The 27,485-nt window shown below is 42.5% G+C and overlaps 6 protein-coding genes across 6 annotated transcripts in view; 3 read left to right on the top strand and 3 right to left on the bottom strand.

The window, feature by feature from the left end:
• The window catches only part of LOC118408687 (D-beta-hydroxybutyrate dehydrogenase, mitochondrial-like), a 22,322-nt gene extending 21,998 nt beyond the window's left edge, over positions 1 to 324 (bottom strand). Inside the window, exon 1 of the mRNA XM_035809542.1 lies at positions 154 to 324. The gene's annotated coding sequence lies outside the window, so the exon portion shown is untranslated. The remainder of the gene's footprint in view (positions 1 to 153) is intronic.
• Positions 46 to 3,879, top strand: LOC118408686 (D-beta-hydroxybutyrate dehydrogenase, mitochondrial-like). The gene is made up of 7 exons (XM_035809541.1): positions 46 to 67; positions 180 to 404; positions 723 to 875; positions 1,111 to 1,216; positions 1,617 to 1,722; positions 2,179 to 2,310; positions 3,112 to 3,879. The coding sequence occupies exons 1-7, from the start codon at positions 46 to 48 to the stop codon at positions 3,289 to 3,291; spliced, it is 924 nt and encodes a 307-aa protein (XP_035665434.1). The 3' UTR covers positions 3,292 to 3,879.
• Positions 3,880 to 4,013: 134 nt separating this feature from the next.
• On the top strand, positions 4,014 to 7,707 carry LOC118408688 (D-beta-hydroxybutyrate dehydrogenase, mitochondrial-like). The gene is made up of 7 exons (XM_035809543.1): positions 4,014 to 4,390; positions 4,521 to 4,745; positions 5,084 to 5,236; positions 5,452 to 5,557; positions 6,263 to 6,368; positions 6,645 to 6,776; positions 7,037 to 7,707. The coding sequence occupies exons 1-7, from the start codon at positions 4,183 to 4,185 to the stop codon at positions 7,214 to 7,216; spliced, it is 1,110 nt and encodes a 369-aa protein (XP_035665436.1). The 5' UTR covers positions 4,014 to 4,182; the 3' UTR covers positions 7,217 to 7,707.
• A 209-nt stretch (positions 7,708 to 7,916) lies between these two features.
• LOC118408690 (D-beta-hydroxybutyrate dehydrogenase, mitochondrial-like) lies at positions 7,917 to 11,322 on the top strand. The gene is made up of 7 exons (XM_035809544.1): positions 7,917 to 8,274; positions 8,407 to 8,631; positions 8,735 to 8,887; positions 9,200 to 9,305; positions 9,578 to 9,683; positions 9,983 to 10,108; positions 10,762 to 11,322. Exons 1-7 carry the CDS (start codon positions 8,067 to 8,069, stop codon positions 10,933 to 10,935), a joined length of 1,098 nt encoding a protein of 365 aa, XP_035665437.1. The 5' UTR covers positions 7,917 to 8,066; the 3' UTR covers positions 10,936 to 11,322.
• Positions 11,323 to 11,484: 162 nt separating this feature from the next.
• Positions 11,485 to 21,131, bottom strand: LOC118408685 (calcium-activated chloride channel regulator 1-like). The gene is made up of 13 exons (XM_035809540.1): positions 20,901 to 21,131; positions 20,084 to 20,235; positions 17,971 to 18,113; positions 17,357 to 17,655; positions 16,331 to 16,489; positions 15,908 to 16,032; positions 15,362 to 15,461; positions 14,591 to 14,869; positions 14,091 to 14,315; positions 13,477 to 13,756; positions 13,039 to 13,203; positions 12,524 to 12,757; positions 11,485 to 12,204 (listed from the first exon to the last, which is right to left on the bottom strand). Exons 1-13 carry the CDS (start codon positions 21,072 to 21,074, stop codon positions 11,666 to 11,668), a joined length of 2,874 nt encoding a protein of 957 aa, XP_035665433.1. The 5' UTR covers positions 21,075 to 21,131; the 3' UTR covers positions 11,485 to 11,665.
• A 377-nt stretch (positions 21,132 to 21,508) lies between these two features.
• Positions 21,509 to 26,937, bottom strand: LOC118408691 (calcium-activated chloride channel regulator 2-like). Its single transcript, XM_035809545.1, has 2 exons — positions 26,742 to 26,937; positions 21,509 to 23,606 (listed from the first exon to the last, which is right to left on the bottom strand). The coding sequence occupies exons 1-2, from the start codon at positions 26,914 to 26,916 to the stop codon at positions 23,167 to 23,169; spliced, it is 615 nt and encodes a 204-aa protein (XP_035665438.1). The 5' UTR covers positions 26,917 to 26,937; the 3' UTR covers positions 21,509 to 23,166.
• Between the last annotated feature and the right edge of the window lie 548 nt (positions 26,938 to 27,485).

Genomic DNA, 27,485 nt, shown 5'->3' with positions numbered 1-27,485 from the left:
AAAAGTCTTTGGTATAGAGCTCTAGACAAACCACATAAACCCAATATGACTGAAGAGACATCAAGGAGTCAACAGGAGCGAGACTCCTGCCTAACCGAGCCGAAGAACTCTACTCTACTCTACTCATAAAGATTAGCCAGGTGTTTTACCTACCTACATGTCTGGCTTTATTTAAACAGGTTGTGATAGTGGTTTCGGATTTGGACTGGCCAAACGCCTGGACTCGCTGGGCTTCACGGTGTTTGCCGGCTGTCTGCTGGCAGACAGTGGTGGGAAGGGGTCAAAGAAACTCCGGGCGGAGTGCTCGAGCAGGCTGAGTACTGTTCAGATTGACGTCACTGATGATGGACAGGTGCAGGCCGCTGTTAGACAGGTCAAAGGTCGACTGCCGAAGGGGTCAAAGTGTAACTATCTTATTCTTACTTTATAGCTCCCTAGCCCTGGACCGGTTAGTTAGCAAACACAATATAAGCAATATCTTTATATCCCTCGCCAACAGTACTTTCTCAGTAACTCAGTAGACATTGAGGCCTTTCTTTGCATCTTTGAAAAGAGTCGTTTTTATTCAAATACATTGAATTGATGATGTTTCAAATGTAAAGCTGATGCATGGGGTTGTTTGGTCACAACAAGAAGAACCCAAATGACAAACCAAATAGATAAAATAGTATATTCTTATTCGAGGAGAAACATATTATCTTATTTTCAACATTTTCCAACAGGTCTTTACGCATTGGTTAACAATGCTGGGGTCTGGCAGCCGGGAGAGATAGAGTGGGTCAGCATGGCCGCCTACCGACGTGTGATGGAAGTGAATGCCTTCGGTACCGTGCGGGTCACCAAGGCGTTCTTGCCTCTGATTCGTCGGGCGAAAGGTCGGTCCAGGCCTTTTCTGTGACTAGATCCATTATCATCATAACTCCAAGTCACTCTTGATTAGCATATCTTGAAGTTACTGAATATGGACTACTTGGTAACTATCTAATACGCTCATATTGACTCAGGTCCATGCACGGGTTACATAATGATGTAGTGGCTGGCCTTCGTAAGGTACAATGGCTGTTGTAGCTCATCTACACGGGTTAAGATGTTGTTCTTTGCACTACCTAGGACGAGTTGTGAACATCACCAGTGAGGCGGGTCTACATTCACCTCCAACTATATCCCCCTATCACATGAGCAAGAGTGCCGCGGAATTTTTCTCAGATACACTCAGGTATATGGATTTTATTTCTACGCGTATGTTTGCACGCTGTCTAAGCATCGATAAAAACTTTTTGTTAAGTCATCCATATACAAAGCAGGTTGCAAAAAGCTGTCTTTCTCCGTGCAAAAGTACTTCATCAGGGAATGTATTTTCAGACCGATTGCTAGACTGTTCCAAATACCTCCGACCCGGAGGCGTCACCAAAAAGGCTACATTCCAAAAATGGGAGCATTCGAGGACTTAACCTACTACCGCAATGCAAGCTGCCTAGCTGCAATTAAAGATCAAGTATCGAACTCCGGACCTCTAGTCTGTGTCTAGCCCGACACTCTATGATATCACACACGATGCCACTGGTATCTCGTTTCTTTTCATCTCCTACAACTAACATCTATCATCACTAAACCAGGCACGAGATGTACAAGTGGGGAGTCAAAGTCGTCATCGTGGAGCCTGGCAGCTTCGGACAGGCTACAGATATTGCTTTGCCTGCCGTCTACAATAGGCTCGTTGAGGTAAGGCGCCTGCATCAGATTTGGCAGTAGCATTAAATATCTTGTTGCACTTTTGACGTTTTCCTTCAGTAAACCCATTAGACTGCCATGGGATAGTGGTTGTTTCATGTAAGACTTGTAAATAGCACATGGCAAGCCAAGCATAACACAGTTAAGATGCAGTAAGTTATATAACAATATGAGAAGGTTTTCCGTTAATCTAGAGTGCTGCCTTCTAGTAGATATATGTGGAGAAGGAGACCTCAAGCCAACCGTTCACACTTACTTACGCCACATCTTCAGAAAAGACGCTGGAGCCGCATGTTCCCCGTTTAGGAACTTTATTCGAACCGACACACGACAAACATGTTTCGCCGTGTGGCTTCCTCAGTGTTATGGGCTCGAATGTTGCCTTCTAGTAGTTGCATTTTAAGTTATGTCTATTCACTGCACGGAGATATATTACTGACTACACAGAATCTACGGAACAACATGGAAGAAGCTGTTAAGGAGGATTATGGCATGGAGTACTTCGACTTCAAAATGGAACAGATGAGATCCGGAATTAATTCTAAGGCTCAGGGAAAGGATCCCACCCCTGCCATAGATGTGAGTGAAGTTGGAGTCTATTTAATATCTTGATGACGTTTTTCGCAAACTTATCGGGTCTTAACTCTTAAGAAATAGTATACTCTAGTATTCTTAGAGAATCGCTATTAAGGTACTAGCTGTATAGTTAAATTATATAATACTGCTACAGTCCCGAAAGACCACTCAGGGGACCGATGATATTTTGTCTATGTAAAGAGGTGTTCACTAAAGACAGTATAATATAATGTTACATTTCATCTCAAACTGCCCCTTCTATGATCAAGAGAGAAAAGATCTCTTAAAAGAAGCCACCAAATTCTATTCTAATATCTCCACGTTTACAGACAAAAAGAAAACAACTCTCCTTTTAACGTCGCAAAATCCACGCATTACAGAAAAAGTGTGATCTTTCTTCTTCCTCTGTCTCAGCAAAAAGAAGTCAAACCCAATAAGTTACATCTTTAACTAGTATAAGTTAGACTAGAGTAGTCGCTTACAATTTACACTGTTTACAATTATTTGTATGTCATTTTTGTCACTTGCAAATAGCCCTCGGGCAAGAATTTGCAATAAAACTTTATCATTCATTAATACTTTTGTCAATGAGAAAACCATCAAAATGTTCGGGTCCTTATGAAGAGGTGCTCACTTGTACAGGTTTGATTGCAATTGACCGATGATATTTGGTTTATGTGGAGAGATGTTCAATAAAGACAGTACTATTAAATTCTAATGCTTCTTCTGATCCTTATGAAGAGATGCTCACGTGTACAGGTTTGATTGTATTTTTGCTACAAGCTTCTGGTATTCCTTATGCAGGCAATGGTGGACGCCGTCACCCTGACCACCCCCGCACATCGCTACTTGGTCGGGTCGAGTTTTGAGGACTACATCAACAAGATTTGGCTGGGCTACTTCCCCACACAGTGGACTGACTACACGGAGAGGCCCGAGAAGGAAAGCGACCCTAAACCGGCCATGCTACAGAAAAATATCTAGTACAATTATCGCAGTATATTCACTACTTGTATTCCTTGAATTGGATGTGTCATGTTGACTGAATTGTACATTTGGTATATTCCGGAACTGTAAACTATAACCAAGGACTCCTTGCTATAACCAATTATATTATATAGACCTATGTAACCTCATTACTATAACATGTCAGTACTTGATAGAAGATATCAAGCATGACAGGTGAATATAAAATTGGTACGTGGCGATTTACATCAAGATTGGCTATTTACGAAAACGTTGTTAAAACGATAAGGTAGCTTCACTTCAGCAAGCATCTCACAGGCCTTCCAATGGCCATCCCCCTTGAGGGGAAAATACCAATAAGTGACCCCATCACATCAGCAAAAGATTGTGCACATGCGATAAAATATAGCTTCAGAATCATCTTTGATATGTGATTACCTTACTTATGATTATTTATAATTACTTATAATTGCGGAAAATACTTCTAGTTTGGAGGTTTCAAAAAAGGTGTCAAAACGTAAGATTTGAAACGAAGTGTAGAATATTTTCAGCTGACAAATCCTGAATACTTAATAATGGATGAAATAAAGGCATCTACTATGACAATCACCTCGCCTCCTGATGAAAAGGCATTCCACTAGTTAGCTAGTCACTGACATGCCCTATACATAGGCAACGTTTACAAAAAAGAACTTCTCAGCTTTTTTGGCTTTTCTTCAATCTTGAGCGTTTCTGTGACATACAATTGAATATCATTAACGGATCATTGGTTCTAAAGGCCTCTTGTTGTTGTTGTATTTTATCATTCAGGGCGTATCGTGACGTCCCGTGGTGCATTTTAAATATTTACATTCTTGTGATCAGGTCAAAGTTCAAAATTCACAGGTAGCGCGAGAGAGAGCTGTAACAATGTTGAAGCCACTACACCTGCTCTACTGTGCGAGCCTGCTTGGTTTGACCACCATTTCAGGCTTGTTGTTGTTGTTGTACCACTGTGCACCTGTCCTGTACTACCTGTGCACGGGGATACTACTGGGTTCAGTGGGATACTGTGTGGTTCTGTACTTGGTACCGAAGGGCCGAGTGAGCGGGAACGGTAAAGCTGTCTTCATTACAGGTAGGACTCCAACACCCACAGTTATGAGCATGTTTCTTCTGATCTCATCAAACGTCCTGTCTGGAAAACCTAGCCTAGAAAACTTTCCCAGATTGTTAACCTACAAATATGTTTGGCTTTATCAAAACAGGTTGTGACAGTGGCTTTGGCTTTCGACTGGCCAAACGTCTGGACTCGCTGGGTTTCACGGTGTTTGCCGGCTGTCTGCTGGCAGATAGTGGTGGGGAGGGGTCAAAGAAACTCCGGGCGGAGTGCTCGAACAGGCTGAGTACTGTTCAGATTGACGTCACTGATGATGGACAGGTGCAGGCCGCTGTCAGACAGGTCAAAGATCGACTTCCGACGGGGTCAAAGGGTGAATACAAACCATCGTACACGTCTTATTCTTATTTCTCCCTAGCCCTAGACCGGTTAGTTAGCAAGCGCAATATAAACCAAATCTTCATAACCTTCACCGACAGTATTTTTCCAGTAACTCTCGGTAACGTCCATGCCCTTCTTTGCATCTTGCATAATTGCCTATTTGTATTTAAAGTTATGTACTTTTAATTTATGATGTTTCAAATGCAAATCTGATGCTAAGGGTTATTACTTGGTCACAAGAAGAAGAACCCAAATGACAAACTACTGACCCAAACAGTGTTTTTCTATTCTAGGAGAAATCTATGACCTTATCTCCAACATATCCAACAGGTCTTTACGCATTGGTGAACAATGCTGGAGTCTGGCAGCCGGGAGAGATAGAGTGGGTCAGCATGGCCGCCTACCGACGTGTGATGGAAGTGAATGCCTTCGGTACCGTGCGGGTCACCAAGGCGTTCTTGCCTCTGATTCGTCGGGTAAAAGGTGAGGTATTATTGGTCCAGGCCCTTTCTGTGACTAGACTTTGTCGTCATAATTCTTGATGAGCATATCTTCAAGTTTAAAATGGACTACTTGGTTACTATCTAATACACTCATATTGACTCAGAATGGTGTAGTGACTGGCTTTCGTAAGGTACGATAGTGACTTTTGTAAGGCGCTGTACACGGATTTAGATGTTGTTCTCTGCACTTCTTAGGACGAGTTGTGAACATTACCAGTGAGGCGGGTCTCCATTCACCCCCAACTATATCCGCCTATCACATGACCAAGAGAGCCGTGGAATTTTTCTCCGACGCACTCAGGTATATGTATCATACTTATATATGTATATGTGCGCGCCGTCTAAGCATCGATAAAGACTTTTTGTGGAGTCATCCATATTCAAAGCAGCTTGCAAAAAGTTTTCTTCTTCCGTGTACAAGTAAAACCCAATACTTCTTCGGGGAATGCATTTTCAGGCCGATTGCTAGACCGTTCCAGATGGCTCCGATCCTGAGGCCTCGCCAAAAATACCGTATTTCAAAAAAAGGAGCAGTCTAGGACTTGAACCCACTACAATAATGTATACTGCTTAGCTGCAATTTAAGATATATATTATGCTGTAGTCTATTGTGTCTGTCTGTCTGTCTGTCTGTCTGTCTGTCTGTCTGTCTGTCTGTCTGTCTGTCTGGTAACACGATAACTTAACTTGTGAATGACAGGTTAGATTGTCTTAGTACTTATTAAATTGGTCCTGATTACGTAGACCGAAATGTTTCCCAAGCACATTGGGGGCACGGCGGGTATCGAAGTCGGGACCTCTAGGCCCGAGCCCAACACTCTACCAGTTACGCCACACACGACGCCACTGGTATCTCGTTTCATTTTTCATCACCTACAATTAACATCTCACCTCACTACCTCACCAGCCGTAGGGGCAGCTTTCCAATCAGCAGAAATCTTCCGCCTTCGTGGAATGTAATAAATCTTCCACCTTCATTTATTAACATCTTTCATCACTCAATCAGACACGAGATGCACAAGTGGGGAGTCAAAGTCGTCGTAGTGCAGCCTGGCAGCTTTGCAAGGGCTACAGATATCGTCTTGCCTGCCGTCTACAATAGGTTCGTCGAGGTAAGGCGCCTGCATCAGGTTTTGTCAGTAGTATATTGACGAAGACGATCTTGTTGCTCTTTTGGCGTTTTCAATTTTCTTAAGTATACTCCTCAGACTGACATGGCATAGTAGTTTTTCATGTAAGACTTGAATCCCACATGACAAGCCAAGCAAAGCACAGTTTAGATGCGTTAATATATATAACAATACGCGAAGGCCTTCCGTTAATCTAGTTGTTTCTAAGTTGTGTCTTTTTGCCTGCCTGACGGCGATATATCACTGACTACACCACAGAATCTGCGGAACAACGTGGAAGAAGCTGTGAAGGAGGATTATGGCATGGAGTACTTCGACTTCAAGATGGAACAGATGAGATCCTGGCTTACTGTTGACATTCAGGGAAAGGATCCCAACCCTGTCATAGATGTGAGTGAAGTTGCTTTAGTTGGATCGGAGTCTATTTTACACAAAGTGATAGGGTACTAACAAACAGTGTCGGGTACAGTCCCAAACAACAACTCAGGGGACCGATGATATTTTGTCTATGTGGAGAGATGTTCCCTAAAGACAGCATAGTGCTTTTGTCAATAAGAAAACCATTAAAGACCTTCTGGTCCTTATGTAGAGATACTGACTTGTACAGCTTTGATTTTATTGGCTTAAAGCTTCTGTTATTCATTTTGCAGGCTATGGCGGACGCCGTCACCCTGACCACCCCCGCACATCGCTACTTAGTTGGGTCGAGTTTTGAGGACTATGTCAACAAAATTTGGCTGGGCTACTTCCCCACGCAGTGGACTGACTACACAGAGAGGCCCGAGAAGGAAAGCGACCCTAAACCGGCCTTGCTACAGAAAAATATCTAGTACAGACAACGCAGTATATTAGCTTCTTGAATTCCTTTGGATATGTCGTTTTGACTGAATTGTACATTGGTATTTTCTGCTATTTTCCGGAACTGCGAAGTTGTCAATACTTGACAGAGGTTATCAAGCATTGCATGTAATTATGGTCCAAAGGTGTGACGAGCAAGCTTGGCTGTTTAAGAAAAAATTGTCCAAACGATAACGTAGTTTGACTTAATTAAATAATCATCTCACAGCCTTTCCACTGGCAAGTCCCCTTGAGGGGGAAAAGGACCAATAAGTCACCCGAATAGCGAAAGATTGTGTAACACAGGCGATAAAGTATAAATTTAGAAACATGTGATTACCTTACATTGTACTTAAAATTTCACACCCAGTGCTTCTTGTTTGAAGGTTTAAAGAAAATCTGTCAAAATTTAAGATCTGAAATGAAGTTTATAATACTTTCAGCTGGCAAATCCTGAACACTTGAAATAAAGGCAACGACAATCGCTTTTTGGTCGGGTCCAGTTTCAAGGACTACATCGAAAAGATCCTTTAGACTTGATAATGGATGAAATAAAGGCTTCTACTATGACGATCGCCTCACTCCTTATGAAAGAGCATGTCGATAGTTACTTAGTCGCTGACATGCCCTATACATAGCTTTTGGCGTTTCTTCAATTTTGGTCGTTGTCTGCGACATACAATTGAATATCAACGGATTATTGGCACTCAGTGCCAGTTTTTATTGTTCTATTTTATCATTCAGCGCGTATCGCGACGTCCCGTGGTGCATTTCAAATATTTACATTCTTGTGGTCAGGTCAAAGTTCAAAATTCACAGGTAGGACGAGGAAGAGCTGTAACAATGATGAAACCCCTACACCTGTTCTACTGTGTGAGCCTGCTTGGTTTGACCACCATTTCAGGCTTGTTGTCGTTGCTGTACCACTGTGCACCTGTCCTGTACAACCTGTGCACGGGAATACTACTGGGGTCAGTGGGATACTGTGCGGTTCAGTACTTGATGCCGAAAGGCTGGGTGAGAGGGGAAGGCAAAGCTGTCTTCATTACAGGTAGGACTTTGACTCCACCATGAGCATGTTTCTTTTGATCACATCAAACGTCCGGTCTGGAAAGTGTTGCTTATAATTATAAGGCTTACCCAGATGATTGATCTGCTTGAATATTTGTCTTCATAACAACAGGTTGTGACAGTGGCTTTGGCTTTCGACTGGCCAAACGTCTGGACTCGCTGGGCTTCACGGTGTTTGCCGGCTGTCTGCTGGCAGACAGTGGTGGGGAGGGGTCGACGAAACTCCGGGCGGAGTGCTCGAGTAGGCTGAGTACTGTTCAGATTGACGTCACTGATGATGGACAGGTGCAGGCCGCTGTACTACAGGTCAAAGATCGACTGCCAGCGGGGTCAAAGGGTGAGGTTTTCGTTTGGTAGCAAATCAGCTCTTCGACTTTCAGCTTGTCTACTTCATGATAAATTGTTCTACATTACACTGATTTTATTATATTTGCCAACAGGTCTTTACGCATTGGTGAACAATGCTGGGGTCTGGCAACCGGGAGAGATAGAGTGGGCCAGCATTGCCGCCTACCGACGCGTGATGGAAGTGAACACCTTCGGCACTGTGCGGGTCACCAAGGCGTTCTTGCCTCTGATTCGTCGTGAAAAGGGTATGTGATTTGCTGTTATGGTGTTCTTTGCTATGCTGTGTTCTGCTGTGTTGTGATTCTCTTTGCTAGTTACACGTTTGATGAATGTAAAAACTAAAAATATATTGCAATATTGTTTTCACCGGCGCCTTTGGGCGCCACCATGTTTGAACTTGACGTCACCAAGACGCCAATTTTTTTTCTGTTTCCGGTTGTTACGTCAAATCTTTGTTTCGAACCGTCCTCTGTCATGTTTTTTTTTGCCGACGCCTCAGGGGCGTTACCGATTGGTGCATCGACATAATCTGCTACTTTTGTTACTTTACAATCCAGGCCGAGTGGTGAACATCACCAGCGAGGCTGGGCTTCACGCGTCTCCGGGGGTCTCTCCGTACAGCATGACCAAAGCAACTCTGGAGTTCTTCTCTGACGCCCTAAGGTCAGGTACTTACATATGCAAATAATGATGCAGAATAATATCATTGACAATGATTTGTTGGGGTCGACTGAAAATATTCATAATTTGATAATGGACTGGACTATCCAACATGAATGTTTTTAAGTTTCCAGACAGTACTTCTATAGTAACAATATATCTTTATATCTTGATACGTATGCTGTATACCCATTCTACTCTGACAAAGACGAATTCAACGAAGATTTTAGTCATAATCTGTTCAAAAACTTTCTTGACTCGTTTCCTTTATGCAGACATGAGATGCACAAATGGGGAGTGAAAGTCGTACTCGTGGAGCCGGCGAGTTTCGGGCCGTCTACTGGTATCACCGTACCTGCTGTCTTCAATAAACTGGCTTCGGTGCGTATAAAGCCATCTATCTTAGCTTCATTCCTACTTCCATCCGAGCATTCAATTTTGATAGATATCAAGCACCATTACTTCTTTACCGCCTTTCTGAGAGGGTTGTAGGGCCAAGAAAAGCTACATCGAATACAGTCTCTATGAAATTAACAACTCAGCGGCGGCAGTCATTTTTGTCCGACAAGCGCCCACGAAATAGAACCATGATCGAACAGGCGGCGGGGCTTCGGGATCGGTCTATATAGACAAGTTGTCAGGCAGCTGAAGAAAACCTTTGTTCGTTGTTTATGGTACAGGATCTGTGGTCCAACATGGAAGAGGTTGTGAAGGAGGACTACGGGAAGGAGTACTTCGATTATCACATCGAGCGACTCCGGGCCTGTACCCAAGGCGAGCGCAAGGACAACACCCCTGTCATAGACGTACGTCCGTAACATATTGTGTTGGGATTTTAGATATGTCCTTTCAGCGTATTTGCCTTCCATTATAGTTGTCTACATTCTTTTCAAATTCATTGCTACTTTTGGGGTACATCCTGGTAAGTGATCACACAAGACATGCAGGATGAAGGAAGGAAGAAGGGAGGGAGGGAGGGAGGGAGGGAGGGAGGGAGGGAGGGAGGGAGGGAGGGAGGGAGGGAGGGAGGGAGGGAGGGAGGGAGGGAGGGAGGGAGGGAGGGAGGGAGGGAAGGAGGAAAGAAGGAAAGGAGGAAAGGAGGCAAGAAGGAAAGAAGGAAAGAAGGAAAGAAGGAAAGGAGGAAAGGAGGAAAGAAGGAAAGGAGGAAAGGAGGAAAGGAGGAAAGGAGGAAAGGAGGAAAGGAGGAAAGGAGGAAAGGAGGAAAGGAGGAAAGGAGGAAAGGAGGAAAGAAAAAGAAAGAAAGAAAGAAAGAAAGAAAGAAAGAAAGAAAGAAAGAAAGAAAGAAAGAAAGAAAGAAAGAAAGGAAAGGAAAGGAAAGAAAGGAATACGTGTATCTCGTAGATGGATTGATTGATGCATGTATGCATGAAAGGGATGGATGAATGGATTGACACGTAGACAAACACATTCACATACTAATAGCGCCAAATATCTTTAGGCTATGGCGGACGCCGTGACCCTGACCGACCCCTCCCATCGCTACCTGGTCGGGGCGAGTTTTGAGGACTACGTCAACAAGATCTGGCTGGGGCACTTCTCTACCCTGTGGACGGACTCTACAGAACGTCCAAATAGAGAGGACGAACCAAAACCAACCATGCTGCAGAAGTAGACGGAGTCTTTATTTGTCAGTACAATTGTAAAACAGCTCTGCACTTATGATGATGCAGTTACAATACATTGTAATAACACATTAACCATTAATACAGCAATCAAAATTGTATTCTATGAATAGCTTTTTATTTGGAATCAAAGACGCATGTATTGTGGACAACTTTGTATGGTTTCATTAGAGTATTTCTGTCGGACCAAAACCTCCTACTGATGTTGTAGGAATATGTACATCTGGTGACAAAGAGCGGTTTTCTTACATCTCATATGATCCATGATGAACTTAATATTTTTGACATGTTTGAAAATATCAATATTTCATCTGTTCTCATCCATCATTCAAAGCGATGTCCGTCAGCCGAACAAAATAAACTCTATGGAAATCACAGTTTTTCTTTGTGTTGGTCTTCATTATCTTAGCATCTAATTATAAGCTGTGTGTGCGCGCCACAAAATCCTACGTGAACGTTTCATCCCTAGCATTCGTACAGTACCAGGGCCTAAACAAGCCGCAAGCTTACAAAATTAGGGTGTGAGATGTTTCCTCAATGGTGATACGCTTTGATAAAGACAGCTTTAGAATATACCTGATTTGGTGGCGCTTTGAGGGTGTTAATATTAGCCCTTTACATTTCCGAGATTCTCTATGTGAAGTTATTACCTTTTCAGACCATACACAGACACGCACAGGACCAAAGCACAACCTTCTCGGTAAAGGTAGTAAAACAGACCTACACGGCATAAGTCGGATTGACCCTACCCGACGCTGACAGGGAATATTTTGCCGACCTAGACCTCTTGCAGTAACAAAGCGCCAAAGCCACGATGACCAAAGCAAGTATGGAGCCAACCACAGAGCCAACAATGGTGGCCAATCGTGTCGCGTCGATTACTTTGACCGGCTCGGCACTGGTAGCCAATGGGGTCGTGTAGTTTACTGTCACTAATTCGGTGCTGTTGGTCAATGGTGTCGTGTCATTTACTGTCATCGGCTCGGGGCTGGGGACATCGATGTACTCGAGATTTGCCGACACGATGTTGGAGCGATCTCCGCAGTTGTCGGCTTCGTCGCAGGTGCGCACGGCGAAGACGAATGTGACGTTGTCGCCTCGGTCTGGCACGAGGATGACGATGGTCTGGGCGGAGCCGGGTTCCGGTGGTGACGTCAGGCTTCCCTGCAGCACTTGCGAATGGTTAACTGAAGCTGAGCTGGTAAAGTTGTCCAGAAGTTGTTCAAAATGGCGACCGTAACGGATCTCAACGTAGCGGGCTGCAAAAGAGAGTGATAAAAGAATTTAGATAAATCTATTCTATTTGCAACGCAAGGCTACACTGCCAATCAGTCAACCACAGAGCCGGGGAGCCCTGGATAAGAATGACAGAAAATTAATAATAAAATAAAAATGTATACGTCGTAGGCAAAAGCAGCAGATAGATGTGTCGGACTCGATGCTGCCATAGCTCTACATTCCTTCCGTCAATACCTCCCACTTAAGTAGTGATTACATTTACAACTTTATATATAGATAAATTCTAGTCATAACATCAAGCAGCTGCAGAACAACTTTAAACAGGAGTTATAAACACACCTGGGCCTCCCTGATCGAAGTCGTCACCCTGTGCTGTCCAACTCAGCGTCACGGTGCTGTTGCCGTAGGAAACTTCCACCACCTTCAGGTCATCCACCCGGGACGGCGGCAGCATGTCAGTATTGGCACCGCCGCTGGGAACCCCTCGTACTTCAAAAACGCCGCCTGTTGTCATCCTCTGGAACTGCTCCAATGGTTCTCGCTGAACGTTGCTCCCGTTGACATACGCAGTACCTACAAACAACAACAGTAATGGATTTTCATGACATTTGTTGGGAAAACGAAGTCCAATGATTCGATAACCCGAGTTTCCTGTTGTTTAATTGACGCGAATCTTTGATAAGTGGATAGATCATGTAGCAGGAATCAGGTGTTGTAAATCTGAAGACCCCCCACCCCACCTCACCCCAGGTCTAGAACAACAGATGGCAGTGGGCCGTTGGAAAACATGATGAATATTACGAACTAGTCAGCGGTGATCATTGTTAATTGGTTTGGAAAAAACCACAATTTACCCGGATCCATCGGCAGTGCACCAGTGCCACGGGTATTGTTGATGACGATGTATTCCGCTCGCCCCTGAGTGTTGTCTGCCCTGACCGAGACGCCATAACGTCCGTCCGCGGTGAAGTTGTAGAAGTATCGGGAGTAAATTCCGTCATTCTTCGTTACGTCAGCACCTGAGACAATAAACGGTAACCATAGAATATGATGTTTCAAGCATTATTCATGATAATCTAATGAAAAACTGAAAGAGGAAGAATTAGACATCATAGAATCCGTTTAGACTAACGGGCAATTATGGCCCTGAATGATCACTCTTCAACTCTAATTTACTGCTGACCTGTCCTCTGATTGGATTGCTTCATCACACGCTAACTGATGGGATTGACTGGAACGAAGATAAATCCTAGTCAATTTAGACACTGACAAGTATTTCAACCCATGCTTACCTGCACCGTTGTCCAGGAGCGTGATCTCTTCTACCTGACCATCGGGTTTCTTGATGAGAACCTTCACAGCAGCTCCAAGGACTGGCAGATAACCCTTCCGTACCGAAGCGAACATCTTCAGCGCCGTGGGCCGAGAAGAGGAGTAGTCCAGGGACACAGTACTGACCTGTGCCGTCACCGTGATGGGTTCGTTGTTGTTGACGGGGTTTGATGTGGCAATGATGGTGATATCCTGGTTACCAGGGCCATTGTTAGTTATGTTGTAGGTCCATTTCCCCGGCTGAAAGTAAAACAAAACAGCAAGTAAGCATGGATGATGATGATCTTTGCAAACAAGTAAGCAAAGCCACAATCCAATTGGTGTATGGTAACGATTTTGACACAGGTTACCATCCAAAAAGGGACAAATCATTGACAATATGTCAGGTGGAAATTGTGAAGGAAGTTCCACTTTGGTGAAGGTTAAGCTTTTATCATCGATTCGGTGAAACATTAAAAGAATGCTTTAGGCTCCTGTATCGTTACAATTCATGAAGAAGACATTCAATTGAATTAATCGCCAAGCTATAACAGTTACTGCTTTCTTTCGACTGGAGTTCGAAATTTCTACATACAGTTGCGGTAGCCGGTATCGCAATGGTGATGGTGTCCGAAGTGACGTCATACATCGAGTGCCCTTCGGTGATGACAAGGCCTAGCGGCGTCACCATCATAACCGTAGGACGGCTTCCGTCAAGCCAGGAGAAGGAAAAAGTGGTGTTCTCTCCTACACTGTTGTCCACGTAAAGGTGGTTGGCGTAGGTCTGTCGACCACTGATGGTCTGCTCTTCGCTTAGGAGCTGTGGACGTGCATGATATTATAATTAAAAATGTTTCAATCGTAGCTGTGAGTGTGAATATGTTATCTATTGAAAATGTGCAATAGGATCTATGCACCCTTGTACCCGCATAGCAAAATGACAATGCAGTCAAGGGCAGTCTCACGTACGCGTAGTTTCGGAAGTCTGTACCACAACATTCATCAGGGTCTAATTCTAAATCACTTCGATTTGGACACGTGAAGCCAGTTACATGTGATGTCATAAAGGTGGGTTGTTAATCCGTTAGTACTCACATTGACTCCCTTGCTTTCAGCATTTTCTTCAAACGTTGCGGTGAAAGCGTTGTCCAGGGCTATGGAGTCGCCATTCCCGGAGAAGAACGACAGTCCCCCTGTCCCCTCGGCCAGGCTCTCCAGTCTGTCGTCGGCGTTTTGACTGATAGCGACCGTGTCGACGATGATTTCCTTTGTCAGAAGGTCCGGTAGCACTTCACTGACATATGGGCGACTGTCCCCTCCATCAGTAAGGAGGAGAATGACGCTTCCATGCGGCGGCCCTGTGGTCTCCAATGCCTGAAAGCAGATGTTCTTACAACATATACGAACCCAAACTTTGCAAGAGTTCATCTAATACGTCAATGAAGGTCTAGGCATCCAGGCATTACCATACGCCAAACACCAAGCTAGTTACTCAAGCAACTGGATATGATTTTGGAAACATTTCCTATTCATATTCAGTTTCTCGATTAATTGCTATTAGGCGAATATATCTAATAGCTATTTGTTACATTTTTATACATACACATGTATAAATTGCAAACAAAAATGTTTGAACATTAAAAATTGCAGCTCATCAAAGTTACGCAAAAATTATTTTTTTCTGCCTTGTAACGTATTGTTTTGAAATTTAAATGTAAAACACCTATTGTTTTCATACAGACATTTGCTCTTAAAAATGCTTTTAGTCATACGGATATTTGATAGATTACTTGTATCCACTATCATTTATATATTTCTCCTATACATTAACAATTCTTGAACTCTGGTACAGCTTTCAAACTCTACCTCGATCCCTTTGCGAAGACCACACCCGATACACGTGCCACCACCTGTGCTGGTCGGAACTGCGGCAATTAGATCATTGCGGACAGCCTCAGAGTTGACACTGAAAAAAAGGGAGACAAAATTTCACATCGACGGTGAGGCGTGTACATAGCTTGTCATGTCTTCTTAAATGTTTTATGTATGTCTGTTTTATAATTAGTGCTCTAAATGAAGAACTGATGGTTCTGATGCCACTTGTGTGTAATGGTTTATTGAGCAAAAACATATCGCCACATTCGCAGCCTAACGGCTGAATTGCAGTTGCAATATCACAATAGAATAAACGCATTCGATCAATGTCCAACAAGGCAAATCATTAAGATAAAAGTACGTGTAAAATCAGTTAGGTACGAATATAAATATATACATGATATCGACCAGCGAATATCTAAAACGAAAATTAGAGCCGTACAATATTGGCAGGATTAAGGCACTTGGAAAGTATGTCATGATCAAGAATGCACTGCAAACGTATGGACCAGCTAGATATAAACTGTCAGATCGTACCTCACTACCGGGTGTCTTATCGAAGCTGTGCTGGAAAAGGTGACCACACCCACCGAGGTACCCAATGACACTGTGTTGCGGATGAACCTGGTCGCGACCTGATTAAGCAGGCGGATCCTTTCTCCCTGCGAAACAGAGGCCATAATGTTGAGGCTGATCATAAAGTTATCTTGATTATAACTATGATTTATGAGACTAAGAGACTTATAGCATTAGCATTGTAATGTGACAAAATAACCTCATGAGCACATGCAGTAGCCAAAGAATTAAAGTACTTTTATTAGCTTGCCCAGCTATGTAAAAGTTGTAATCTATGAATAGTTACCGACATGCTCCCAGACACGTCCAACACCAGGACTATCCTGAAGTCTTCAAGAGGTCACTCTGCTGCAACAGGATGAAGTTGGGTTTTGTAGAATCGACTGATCTAGGAGGGTTAGCACCACTGTCGAAGTCCTGGTGTTTGTTCATGACGTCCCAGGCGCTCTGGCCGTTACACATGACGTTCTGCTTGTTGGGCGCCTCGCGGTTGTGGTAGGACAGTGGGTCTCCTTCCGGGTCACTGTGGCAGAAACCGGTCACCTACAAACATAACACATCCGGGTCACTGTGGCAAAAACTTGTCACCTACAAAGATAACACATCCGGGTCACTGTGGCAGAAACCGGTCACCTACAAACATAACACATCCGGGTCACTGTGGCAGAAACCGGTCACCTACAAACATAACACATCCGGGTCACTGTGGCAGAAACCGGTCACCTACAAACATAACACATCCGGGTCACTGTGGCAGAAACTGGTCACCTACAAACATAACACATCCGGGTCACTGTGGCAGAAACCGGTCACCTACAAACATAACACATCCGGGTTACTGTAGCAAACTGGTCACCTACAAACATAACACATTCGGGTCACTGTGGCAGAAACCGGTCACCTACAAACAGAACACATCCGGGACACTGGTAGAAACCGGTCACCTACAAACATAATACATCAGGGTCACTGTGGCAGAAACCAGTCACCTTCAAACCAAGGAGCTTTTTGTAACACATCCGGGGCACTGTGGCAGAAACCGGTCACTTACAAACTTATCACATCCGGGTCACTGTGACAGAAATCGGTACCTACAGACATAACACGTGATGCTCAGTTCCGATTGCAGTTCTTTTTGACGATCTTATAACTTGAAGTCTTGTGGAGACTACCCATTTGCGGTGGTGGTGTATTTAGAAAAAAGGACACGAAAAAAGGATACTAACGTTTGAAAATTGACCTTTGTGTTTTTCATATTTATTCTATCAGAAAATCCCAAAACTTTGAAATGTTTGAACACTTCTTTGAAAGGCCAATTATTCTCATCACCACTCACTCATCTTCACAAGCTCAGCCTAAGAGACTGGCACCTCGGCATGTCATTTTAGCATTTGGTCCACTTGGCCTCACCTGCGGTAAGAACTGCATGAACATGTAGGACCCTGTCGCTCGGTTTCCTCTGAAATCCGGAACAAAGCGACAGTTGGCCTCGGGGAGTCCGGTTTCCCGGTCCAAATCGCAGCGGTTTAGTGTGACGGCGTGCATGGGACTTCCGGCGGTGTAGGCGGAACATCTGACCGGCTGGATCGCCGGCATGGAGGTGGTGGAGGCATAGAAGTGTGGGTAGGACCCTCCCAACGGATCGTCGAACCCGTACTCGTCAAACAGGCCCCAGCGGAGATGGCCCCACTCGTGGACTAATGTTTTGCCTGTAATGAAGAGAATAAATGAATGCGTGATATACATATAAATCTACTTCACGTTTCATATATCGATTTATTCTTTATTCTAACAAATCAAGGAAGATAACGACACGTTTTAAGAGATTGTGTAATTGGCAGATGGCATTGTGCAAAGCTAGCATTTTCGACATACATCAATTTAGGCTTGCCAAGAATGTCCATGGCGTTAACAGATTTATACACGGTTACTCAATGGTTTATGGACACATATCAACATATGTCATAATGATTTCAAGTAGATGTAAGAGCTGACTTTATAGCTGATATTGGAGATATACGTACCATGAGGGCCCCACAACTCTTCCCCATATTCCTTGTCCAAGACGTATTTAGGGGTAAGGTGCATGTAGTCGCCCGGTTCTCCACATCCTCCCTTCTGTTGCACATACGGGTTATCCACGTAAAGAGGATTAGGCCGGTCCACCCTGGAAAAACAGGGATTGGTATAGATAACATTCAACATTTTTTATGCAAATTAGGTCCTGATGGGCATAATCATCCTCTAATCATGCCATCTTCTCCAACACAATCCACTTGTAATTTGCTTGGGACTGTATGTGCGCAATTGGAACTTTAATAACAGAATAACATGTAAGATCGATTTGAAAATTTCGTAATTCTGTAAAAATGCCTCAACCCCTGAGGCGTCGCCAATAAAAGCAAAGCCATGGAGTGTTTGTTTAGGACTGGGACAAAGTACAATGAACATGCATATAGACATTTCCCATTGTACATCTGGTAAATCTGACCATCGAAGATAAACAAATATAACCCTCAATCAAACTAGCTTTAGCCTAGTATGTTTAAATCTTCTGTAACAGTCAGTTCAGGTTAGGTCAACATGGCAACAATTAAATGTGCTCGAAAATAACACATCGAGTATACGGACCGTGGGTAGTGTAGGGCAAGTAGAAGCGTCATAATATGTCCCAAAAAAATCTTCTGCGGCAAAATTGGAATTCCCATGGCCCAACTTTTGTCGGAAACAAAGCACAATATGCAAATATGGTAGGCATTTCTACATTAGGACATCTTATTTTGTAAAGAAAGGTAAACAAATCTAACGCTTCTAAGGACAATAACTAAACAAGTTGTATGTGCGTGTAGAACACCGGATATTCGTGATATGTAATATGCAAATAGCTTAGACAGAGATACATGTACATAAAAATGCAAATTGTGTAAATTGACTTTTAATTTGCAAATTTAGAAAATCTGTACCAATTGTGCAAATGATTCTAATCTGCATAATCAATGCAAAAGTGCCATTATTCTTCTAAGTGTTACAGTACATGATCGAACTGTCAACATTGGGACTTGTGTAAATTAGTTAAAGTAGTACAGAACCAAGATGTGGACGATGTGGAAGTCAATTGCATAATCAGAATATATTATGGAGGTATTAGGTCTCGGAACTCTTGTTCATAGATTGTAGGTACTTGGACTTTGTATTGGGTGTTTACCGATCCAGATCTGTACTGGTGCGACAGCCCAAAAACATATGATAAAGTGTTACTAACATGCCCTGACCTGACCTAAACATGTCTCGACCTGAATCTGAACTTTTGGACTTTAAGCTATTAATCATTGGAGTCAATTCCAATTCACCGTGTGGGTTTTATGATAATATTCATAATAGGTTTTAACTGTTTTGAATTTGAACCTTTTACTAGTGAATTATTTATTCCTCTTGCTTGTGAATTAATGTGATAGAGGGGTGCTCTATCGAATTTTAACCAGTAGACACAAATTTAAAACTCTTACTAGTGAATTACTGTAATAGAGGGGTGCTATCACATTTCTCACTAGTATACACAAATTCAAACCTCTTGATGATGTCACATTTTTCACTAGTAGACACCAATTTATTTCTCTAACTAGTAAATTAATGTGATAGAGGGGTGCACATTGTTTCGCTAATAAGACACAAAAGTATTAGTCTTACTAAAAACACGTCTGAATTTGTGTCTACTAATAAGAATTTGATAGTATCCCTCCATCGCATTAAGTCACAAGTATGTATATACAATTATTGAGATAACAGTTCGAAAACAAGTTATCACAACTTTTTCAACTACCACGTTTTCTGTCCTCAAATACTATTCAAAACTAAATGAATGTGATAAATAATCAAGTCTTGTTACAAGGTTTTTGAAAATGTTAGAACAAAAGGCAACAAACACCCACGCAGTAATGTGGAATTAACTCTAGCGCAAACATTTGCTACAGTTAAATATTAATGCAACAGGCATTTACAATAAGGACGTTTCTTAATACTATTTCCGTTTATGATTGACTTGGTATACCCATCCTTACACAAATATTACCAAAAAAATTGAGAGATTTTTCTACAAAAGTTAAAAGTACAAGATAATTGTTAAAATTAGACCTTTACCTGACGTTAGCCCGTTCAAAGGTTTTAGTCCCTGCTGGGAGGTACTCGGGTTTCTTCGTCCAGGTGTTCGGGATGAGAATCTTGACCTCCTTGAAGAATGTACGGTTGTTGGTGGCGACGTACAGGTCTTGCGACGCCTCGATGAAAATTTCCTACCGATGAGAAATAGAAGGGCTTCGACTTCAGAAGTCACAATGCGTTGCGATTCTGCATTCAACATCGACATAAAGGTCCATCCATCGATGGGGCCGGAAATTGAACCACATATCTTTCATGATAATGTAACTTTCGCAACACAGTCATCACGTATATAATCGCATTTAGTGTTGAGGATGGAGTGAAGAGTTTCTAAGTTATTCAATGTATGGTTTCATTAATATCCGTGGGCAAACAGAACAATGGCCATGATATAAGCTTGAACTCGATCTGTACCGAGGGTTAGTGGGAGAATAAAAATATGCGCCTTTTAACAGCTTACGCATCGCAACACCAGATACTAAGTAGTCCCTTTCCTTTTGCTATTAAAACATGCTCAATACATCCATGTACCATGCACATACCAAGGAAATGTCGGGTGTTTCACAATACCAAGCAAATATTGGACTTTTATCTTAATCTATGTCGTGATATATTTCTCTTTTTTTAAAGGTGGGGTACTTCATTCTGCGATACAGTTATATTAAACACCATTCGTTATTCGTTTCCAAAAATTTTCAACAGAGATTCCAGTTCACCAGTAAATCTTCCCACAGCTTCTAGAGTCGCAAAGTAAGTCTGCGGGGAATGATAGCTATCACATTAATGTATGCAAACTCACCTTCAGTCTGTCCACAATCTGCTGGTCTTCTGGTACGTCCTTGTGAATGGCGACCAACACGTCTGTGTACTCGTTATTCTCTAGTTTGATCTCGTTCGGTCGGTTGAAGACAGCTTGAGAACACCATACAAAAGCCGACTGCAACAAAATCCAACGACAACGTATGGCAGCCATGTTTGTCCTCCGTTATCGACACATGGAAAGTACCTTTCATGTGACTCGTCTACTAGAGTAAATACGGAAGTAAAAGTAAAAAAAATGAGGTACTACTTTGATATGCCTGTGTTTGTGTCTGTGTTTCTGTGTCTGTTTGTGTTTCCAGAAATTTCTGATCAGCATAACTGAAGAACCACTGAATGGATTGTAACGATATTTGGTATGTGGGTAGGTTTGGGGAAGACAAAGGTCAATTCTGGACCCCCTTGGTTTTGCTGCAGACCTTATTTTTTTTCTTTTGTATCCTTTGACCTGGATTCGCTACGGTACGGTTTTCGTCACTTCCTCACTGATGCTTAAGAATGTTTCAATACGGAGGAGGAGGGCACATATACCAACCATACTGGAGAAAATAATAAGGCAAAGTCGTACTTAAATATAGCTGACACAAGCTGCTTTATTTGTCGATATACTTCTAACAAGCGTAGCATATATGCAGAATAAGAACTTATCAATAATTGAAAAGGCTATGAACAATGCATCTCATGAAGAAGTTAACTGAAATATGAAAGCCTGCAATTATTACTATTTCACTATTTTTGTCGGACCAAACTTGTGACTGATGTTGTAGGTATAAATAGATCCATTACAAACTTGATATTGGTCAATATTGTAATCATATCCACATTTTATCTAGTCATCCATATTTCCAAAGATGGGCGTACGTTTTGGTAAATGTTAATTAAGACTAACACGTTTCTTGCTCAATTCTTAGTGAGATATCTGTAACGTAACTGTTCTGACCGAAGACAAGGCAATTTTGTCGTCCGCAACCGGCATTTTCCGTGGTCTCAATTTTCTGCCAGTGCCCTCATTGAACAACAAACATGTCTCGTAACTTCGTAACCTTATAGTCTCGAAACCAACCATGCTGCAGAGAAATAAGTAAACAGACAAGTCACACTTGTTGCCAGAAAATACCTTGTTTATTACTAAGCAGGTAAAACAGCGTAGCAAGCGTGTAGTTACATCAGTCATTTAAAAAATTACTGTCACATAGCCAGGCGACGTCGACCGATCAGAAGGTCTCATTCTGTAGTTTATGACGCCGTAATACAGAAATTTTCTTTGGGGCTTTTGGAATATTTCAGCTTTCTTTCCGACCAAAACTTCTCCCTGACATTTTACGTATGTCTAGATTTGGTAAAGAAGAATTTTTTCCTGCATCTCAAATGAACCATGCTAAACTTGATGCTTGACTATGTTTATGAATATCAACACTTCATCTGGTTTTCATCTATCAATCCAAACGATATATCTGCCAATGTTACCCTTTATCTTTCACATCTCTTACTTTATACTTAGTAATAGTAGGATGTAAACAGTCATACTGATTAAGTCACAGTGTATTATTGTTATTGTATATTGTCAGAATTACAACATGCAATTCTCTGCCAGCTCAACTACTGTCAATGCAGACATATTTGCAGTAGTTTCATGTTTGTGGATATAGCGGTGGCCACTTCACCACGAACTGCAAACCACCAAGAAATGTTTTGTTCTGTCTTCTCCTCACCTATCACATTGTCTGAACGCAACTATGCATTGTACAGTATTATGATGTGTTATGCGCGGCACGGCTACGGTGAAGAGGTATGAATACTAGCAAAGCACAAATTAAACACAGACCTGTTCTTTCAATATTGAATTAACAGACCTGTTCTTTGAATATTGAATGTGTATCTATGTCGAAGCGATACGTATCCAGAAGAAAGATACGGTTAGATCAGTGACAGTTGATCACGCCAGCACTAGTAGAGCCAAAAGACAGTGTCCGTTGTTGCTCAGTGAGGTTGTTCCCGACTGGCTGCGCTATTACATTCGCAAAGAAGTTTTTTGGGGCCGTGTGTCTATCCACTATCTGTCTGTCTGTCTGTCTGTCTGTCTGTCTGTCTGTCTGTCTGTCTGTCTGTCTGTGAACAACATAACTCGAGAAGTCTAGGATGGATTTTAATTATATTTGGCATGTTTGCAAAGTCAATAAATGGTCAGGTTATGGACAGAGACGCACACAAGCCCCAAAATACTCTGCGAAGGTAATAGAACAGAACTAAACTGTATATGCCGTATTATCCCTACCGGAAGCTGCCTGGGTGGATTCTGTCGGCTTAGACCTGCGGGCTTTGCGGAAACAGAACCAGGCTAAGATGGCGGCCAAAACAATTACGACACCAAGCGCACAGCCAACAATGACCCAGGTGATCGTATCGTTGACATAAACGGGTTCGGGGATGAACTCGAGATTAGCCGACACGATGTTGGAGGGGTCTCCGCAGTTGTTCGCTTCGTCGCACATGCGCACGGCGAAGACGAAGGTGACGTTGTCGCCTCGGTCAGGCAAGAGGATGACGATGGTCTGCGCCGAGCCGGGTTCCGGTGGTGACGTCAGGCTTCCCTGCAGCACTTGCGAGTGGTTGACTGAGGATGCCCCGTGAAAGTCGTCTGCCAGTTGGCCAAAATGGCGACCGTAACGGATCTCCACATAGTGGGCTGGAAAAGAGGATAATATATAAGATTTAGATACATGTATATGTATATGTATATGTATATGTCGTAGGCAAAAGCAGCAGATGGATATGTCTGACTCGATACTATCATACCTCTATATTCCTTCTGTCAATAAATCTTGCTTTTGTAGAGTAGGCACTTGAAAACTGCTAAATTCATATCTTTACCTGCATGTATGCAGATATGGTTTTGATGCTGGTGGGAACTTTTCGGTAGCCGGGGATGTAGGGCGCTGTATCTCGTGAACGGATGGTGCGAGCACGACGATTTTTGGTACGTGGGTTGGGGGTGGTAGCCTAACACTCAGGTTTGATTTTGGGCCTCCTGGCGTTTGAACTTGACATTGCAGGTGGCATTTTTGGTGTTTTGGGGGCACTTTTGGCGCTGTGTGTCCGGAACGATACGCGCGATTGCGACGATTTTTGGTGCATGGGTGGGGGGTTGTTGCCTGTTGCCTAGGATTGACTTTGGGCCTTGTCGCGTTTGAACTTGACCCGGCAGGTCGAATTTTGTGTCCGGGAGGGGTGTTTCCGGAGTTATATCTTCTGAACGGCTGGTGCTGGCGCAATGATATTTGGCACATGTGTCGGCGGTGGCTGAATAATGCTCAATTTTGATTTTGGCGCCCTTGGTGCTTGAACTTGACATTTTAGGTTACCTTTTGTGCGGGCACGGGGCGTGCGCTGTATCTCCGGAACGCAAGGTACCATTATGTTGCTATTTGGTACGTGAGTTGTTTGTGGTGTCCTGGTGGTCAGGTTTGATTTTGGGCCTCCTAGTGCTTGAACTTGATACTGTATAGGTTGACCCTGTTTTTGTGTGGTTGGGGCATCCTCCCAATATCTGCTTGGTTTTAAAAACAGATTATGGTTGGGTGTAGAACCATCATCTGGCCTGGGCCACCTTCAATGTATCAGGTTACTTAGTGGCACTGACAGTTTGCCAGATGACGGGAGTGTACAAGATTATATATCTGTTGGTCAGGTATAATTGGAGTTTGCTTATTACTCTTTGTGGTGTTTCTAGAGCTGTATAGTACTGAGTTTTAAGTTTCGGTACAAGTTCCTTTACCCTGTTGGCAATCATGGTTGAACTTGAACTTAAACAGAAGAAGATGCAATTTTCTAATGTGGAGGAGAACTGTATAGAGTGTGGGCATAAGAGAAAGGTATGTGTATGATTTGTCCTGTGTTTCTTTTTGTTTCTTTGGTAATGCCATTTCCATACTGTATACAGGTAATTTGTTGTTTTGGGCTAGTCATATTCGCTTGGTTTTTGGGCCTGCTTAATCTATGGTACAGGCAGGGTTAAGTGGTGGAGGCTTAGCTTTGTTCTGTTTTAAATTCAGTATCGTTTGTTGCATTTTGTCGCGGCAAATATATGATGAAATTCCCCTTCTAAGCAACTGCTCATTGGTTTGCGGGGATGTTTGCTGGGTGTTTGCTCTGACTACAACAGCTTCTGAACTTTTCAAAGCTTCCATTGCCAGCAGCTTGCCATCTATAAATGGGATTGACAAGGACATTTTTCATAGTAAATTATGCTGTTAAATTTGGCTTAGATACTACAGGAGATTTAGGTTTGGGTTGGATGGATTGAATGAAAATATCATACCATCCTGGGGACTAACTGTTGCTGCTGCATGGGGGCTACCACTATTCATATTGTCTAATGTCTATGGAACTACAGATAAAAGTATCATTGGTCAAATTATGCAAGTAACATTCCGATGTCAAGTGAATAACACCCCAGAAATAAATCTTTAATGAATATCATTGGAAGAACACAAACCAAGGAGACTTAGCAGCTGCATTAGGTCAGTACATTGAAATAGGAAGATATTAGTATATCATGTGACAGAGTAACTACATGTGCATGGGCCATCTGAGACAAAAAAAGGTAGCGTCTCAACAACTTCAAAGTACTGTGGTTGGTTACATACTTAAGAAATCCAAAATAAGTAATATTCATCCATGTCCAAACTTACAAATTCAGAAAATGGAATTTCAGAGTCAGACTTTTGCATGGTGCACAACCAACACGGTAAAAAGCTCATTTTTCCAACCACGTACCACAGACAAAAAGGCAAAAATACACAATAGGTCTACAGAAACCCAATACATTTCATGCAGGCCTGAGGTCTACGAACTCTTGTTATTCTAGAGTTCCAAAATCCCATACCTTCGCCAAATTTGCAAATAGTTTTAACCTTTATGACTGACCGTATCATATGCGTTTGTCATCAATTATGCAAATTAGAGGTACTCGTTCCTTATTTACATTATAAGTATTAGCTGATCATCTCCTCAACCAAATAACAGAATTTGACAGCCTTATTTTAAGACCCTTTAAGAAAGGCAATACGTAGTACAATTTTCTGATAGTCAATGCAAATCAGGTCAAAATTTATATTCAGCGATGTTCACATTCACGTGACTTCCAAATGTCATAAGTATGAAATTCCCGTCATTTTCCACAATGGAATTGTATAACATGTTTAATTAGTTACGCAACTTTTGTTTTCATTTGCATAATTGTCATCTATCAGTTATATATGTCGTAGTTTCATATAGCCATATCATGGAACGGGTTTGTGAAATTTTCTCACTGATTATGCAATTTAGATTTGTGTAATTACAATTTGATTATATCAAGCATCATTTTAACAATCTACATGTCAAAAAACATAACGATCCGTAAATCCATTCTTGAGTTACATGTATTCTCTTTCAGAGTCTGATACTAAACCGGCTCCTGCACTTCCAAGAAAAGTCGCTAGGGGCCTAAACCTACACCGCCTACTATCTGCTTCAAGAGCTATCTGTCATCTGTCACTTAAACTTAGCATGTCCAGAACTCGAGATGTCAAAACTGGAAGTTCCGCTGCAACATCACAACAAGCCAAGTGGCCTAAAATCTCACCATTCCCAAGGCTCATCAAGACCTACCAACATACTAACATATCAATACAACCCATCAAGGCCTTCTAGAGTTATGCTGTTCATACACACACGTACATACATACGTACAAATGCTACAGAAAACGTTCTAGCGACGGTAACAAATAATAGCCATAAAATCAAGCAGAACAACTTTAAACAGGAGTTATAAACACACCTGGTCCTCCCTGATCGAAGTCGTCCCCCAGCGCTGTCCAGCTTAGCGTCACGGTTGCGTCAGCGTAGGAAACCTCCACTACCGCGAGGTCATCCACACGGGATGGTGGCAACATGTCAGTATTGACACCACCACTTGGGACCCCCTGTACTTCAAATACGCCACCTGTTGTCATCCTCTGGAACTGCTTCAACGGTTCTCTAGTTAGAGTTGCATTGTTGGGCATTGCCAGCGCCTGTGAACAAACAATCAGGAGTAAAGCAAATCGGTAGACATGTTCCATTTGCTCAAGGAACTATGAAGTGCTTCATCTTTGTGTAAATCTCACATTACGTTCGCCAGAATCCAGATTATGCTCTGTTGGAGGGGTGTGGTGGCTACGTATGTTTTTATGCGTTTGTATAGACAGCATAACGTGAGAAGCTGTGGATGGATTTTCATTTGGAAGGTGGGAAGATGTCGGGGAGGCGAAGTTCATGTTCAATCATGTATTTCCAAGCGGCTTACTAATGTACTACATAGGAACTTTTCTTTAGAAAGTGCTATTGTAATTTTGAGCTGCAATGATCGGTTCTGAGATTTTGAAAGAGACGAGATCGAAATAACTTTCATGAAAGGGCTGTCAAACATGTTTACTGAGAAAGAAAGGAATGCCGTTAGAAATAAACAGTAAACTAGTCAGCCATGGTTATTTTAAAGAAACTACAATATCACCTTGGTTCATCGGCAGTGCACCGTTGCTGC

Source organism: Branchiostoma floridae, unplaced genomic scaffold (genome assembly GCF_000003815.2).
Source record: "Branchiostoma floridae strain S238N-H82 unplaced genomic scaffold, Bfl_VNyyK Sc7u5tJ_342, whole genome shotgun sequence".
Lineage (NCBI taxonomy): Eukaryota > Metazoa > Chordata > Leptocardii > Amphioxiformes > Branchiostomatidae > Branchiostoma > Branchiostoma floridae.
Note: the sequence above shows the minus strand (reverse complement) of the source record. Positions and strands in the feature narration are given on the sequence as shown.

Excerpts from the sequence above, each read along its gene's own strand:
- LOC118408685 (XM_035809540.1), bottom strand. The coding sequence starts at position 21,074 with ATGGCTGCCATACGTTGTCGTTGGATTTTGTTGCAGTCGGCTTTTGTA. Across the intron at positions 16,033-16,330 it reads GTGCTAACCCTCCTAGATCA|GGAGAAAGGATCCGCCTGCT; the intron begins GTCGATTCTACA and ends TCTGTTTCGCAG. Across the intron at positions 14,870-15,361 it reads GTCTTCGCAAAGGGATCGAG|GCATTGGAGACCACAGGGCC; the intron begins GTAGAGTTTGAA and ends ATCTGCTTTCAG.
- LOC118408686 (XM_035809541.1), top strand. The coding sequence starts at position 46 with ATGACTGAAGAGACATCAAGGA. Across the intron at positions 68-179 it reads GACTGAAGAGACATCAAGGA|GTTGTGATAGTGGTTTCGGA; the intron begins GTCAACAGGAGC and ends TTATTTAAACAG. Across the intron at positions 1,217-1,616 it reads TTTTTCTCAGATACACTCAG|GCACGAGATGTACAAGTGGG; the intron begins GTATATGGATTT and ends TCACTAAACCAG.
- LOC118408690 (XM_035809544.1), top strand. The coding sequence starts at position 8,067 with ATGATGAAACCCCTACACCTGTTCTACTGTGTGAGCCTGCTTGGTTTG. Across the intron at positions 8,888-9,199 it reads TCTGATTCGTCGTGAAAAGG|GCCGAGTGGTGAACATCACC; the intron begins GTATGTGATTTG and ends TTTACAATCCAG. Across the intron at positions 9,306-9,577 it reads TTCTTCTCTGACGCCCTAAG|ACATGAGATGCACAAATGGG; the intron begins GTCAGGTACTTA and ends TCCTTTATGCAG.
- LOC118408688 (XM_035809543.1), top strand. The coding sequence starts at position 4,183 with ATGTTGAAGCCACTACACCTGCTCTACTGTGCGAGCCTGCTTGGTTTG. Across the intron at positions 4,391-4,520 it reads TAAAGCTGTCTTCATTACAG|GTTGTGACAGTGGCTTTGGC; the intron begins GTAGGACTCCAA and ends TTATCAAAACAG. Across the intron at positions 5,237-5,451 it reads TCTGATTCGTCGGGTAAAAG|GACGAGTTGTGAACATTACC; the intron begins GTGAGGTATTAT and ends TGCACTTCTTAG.
- LOC118408691 (XM_035809545.1), bottom strand. The coding sequence starts at position 26,916 with ATGACAACAGGTGGCGTATTTGAAGTACAGGGGGTCCCAAGTGGTGGT. Across the intron at positions 23,607-26,741 it reads CTTCGATCAGGGAGGACCAG|CCCACTATGTGGAGATCCGT; the intron begins GTGTGTTTATAA and ends CCTCTTTTCCAG.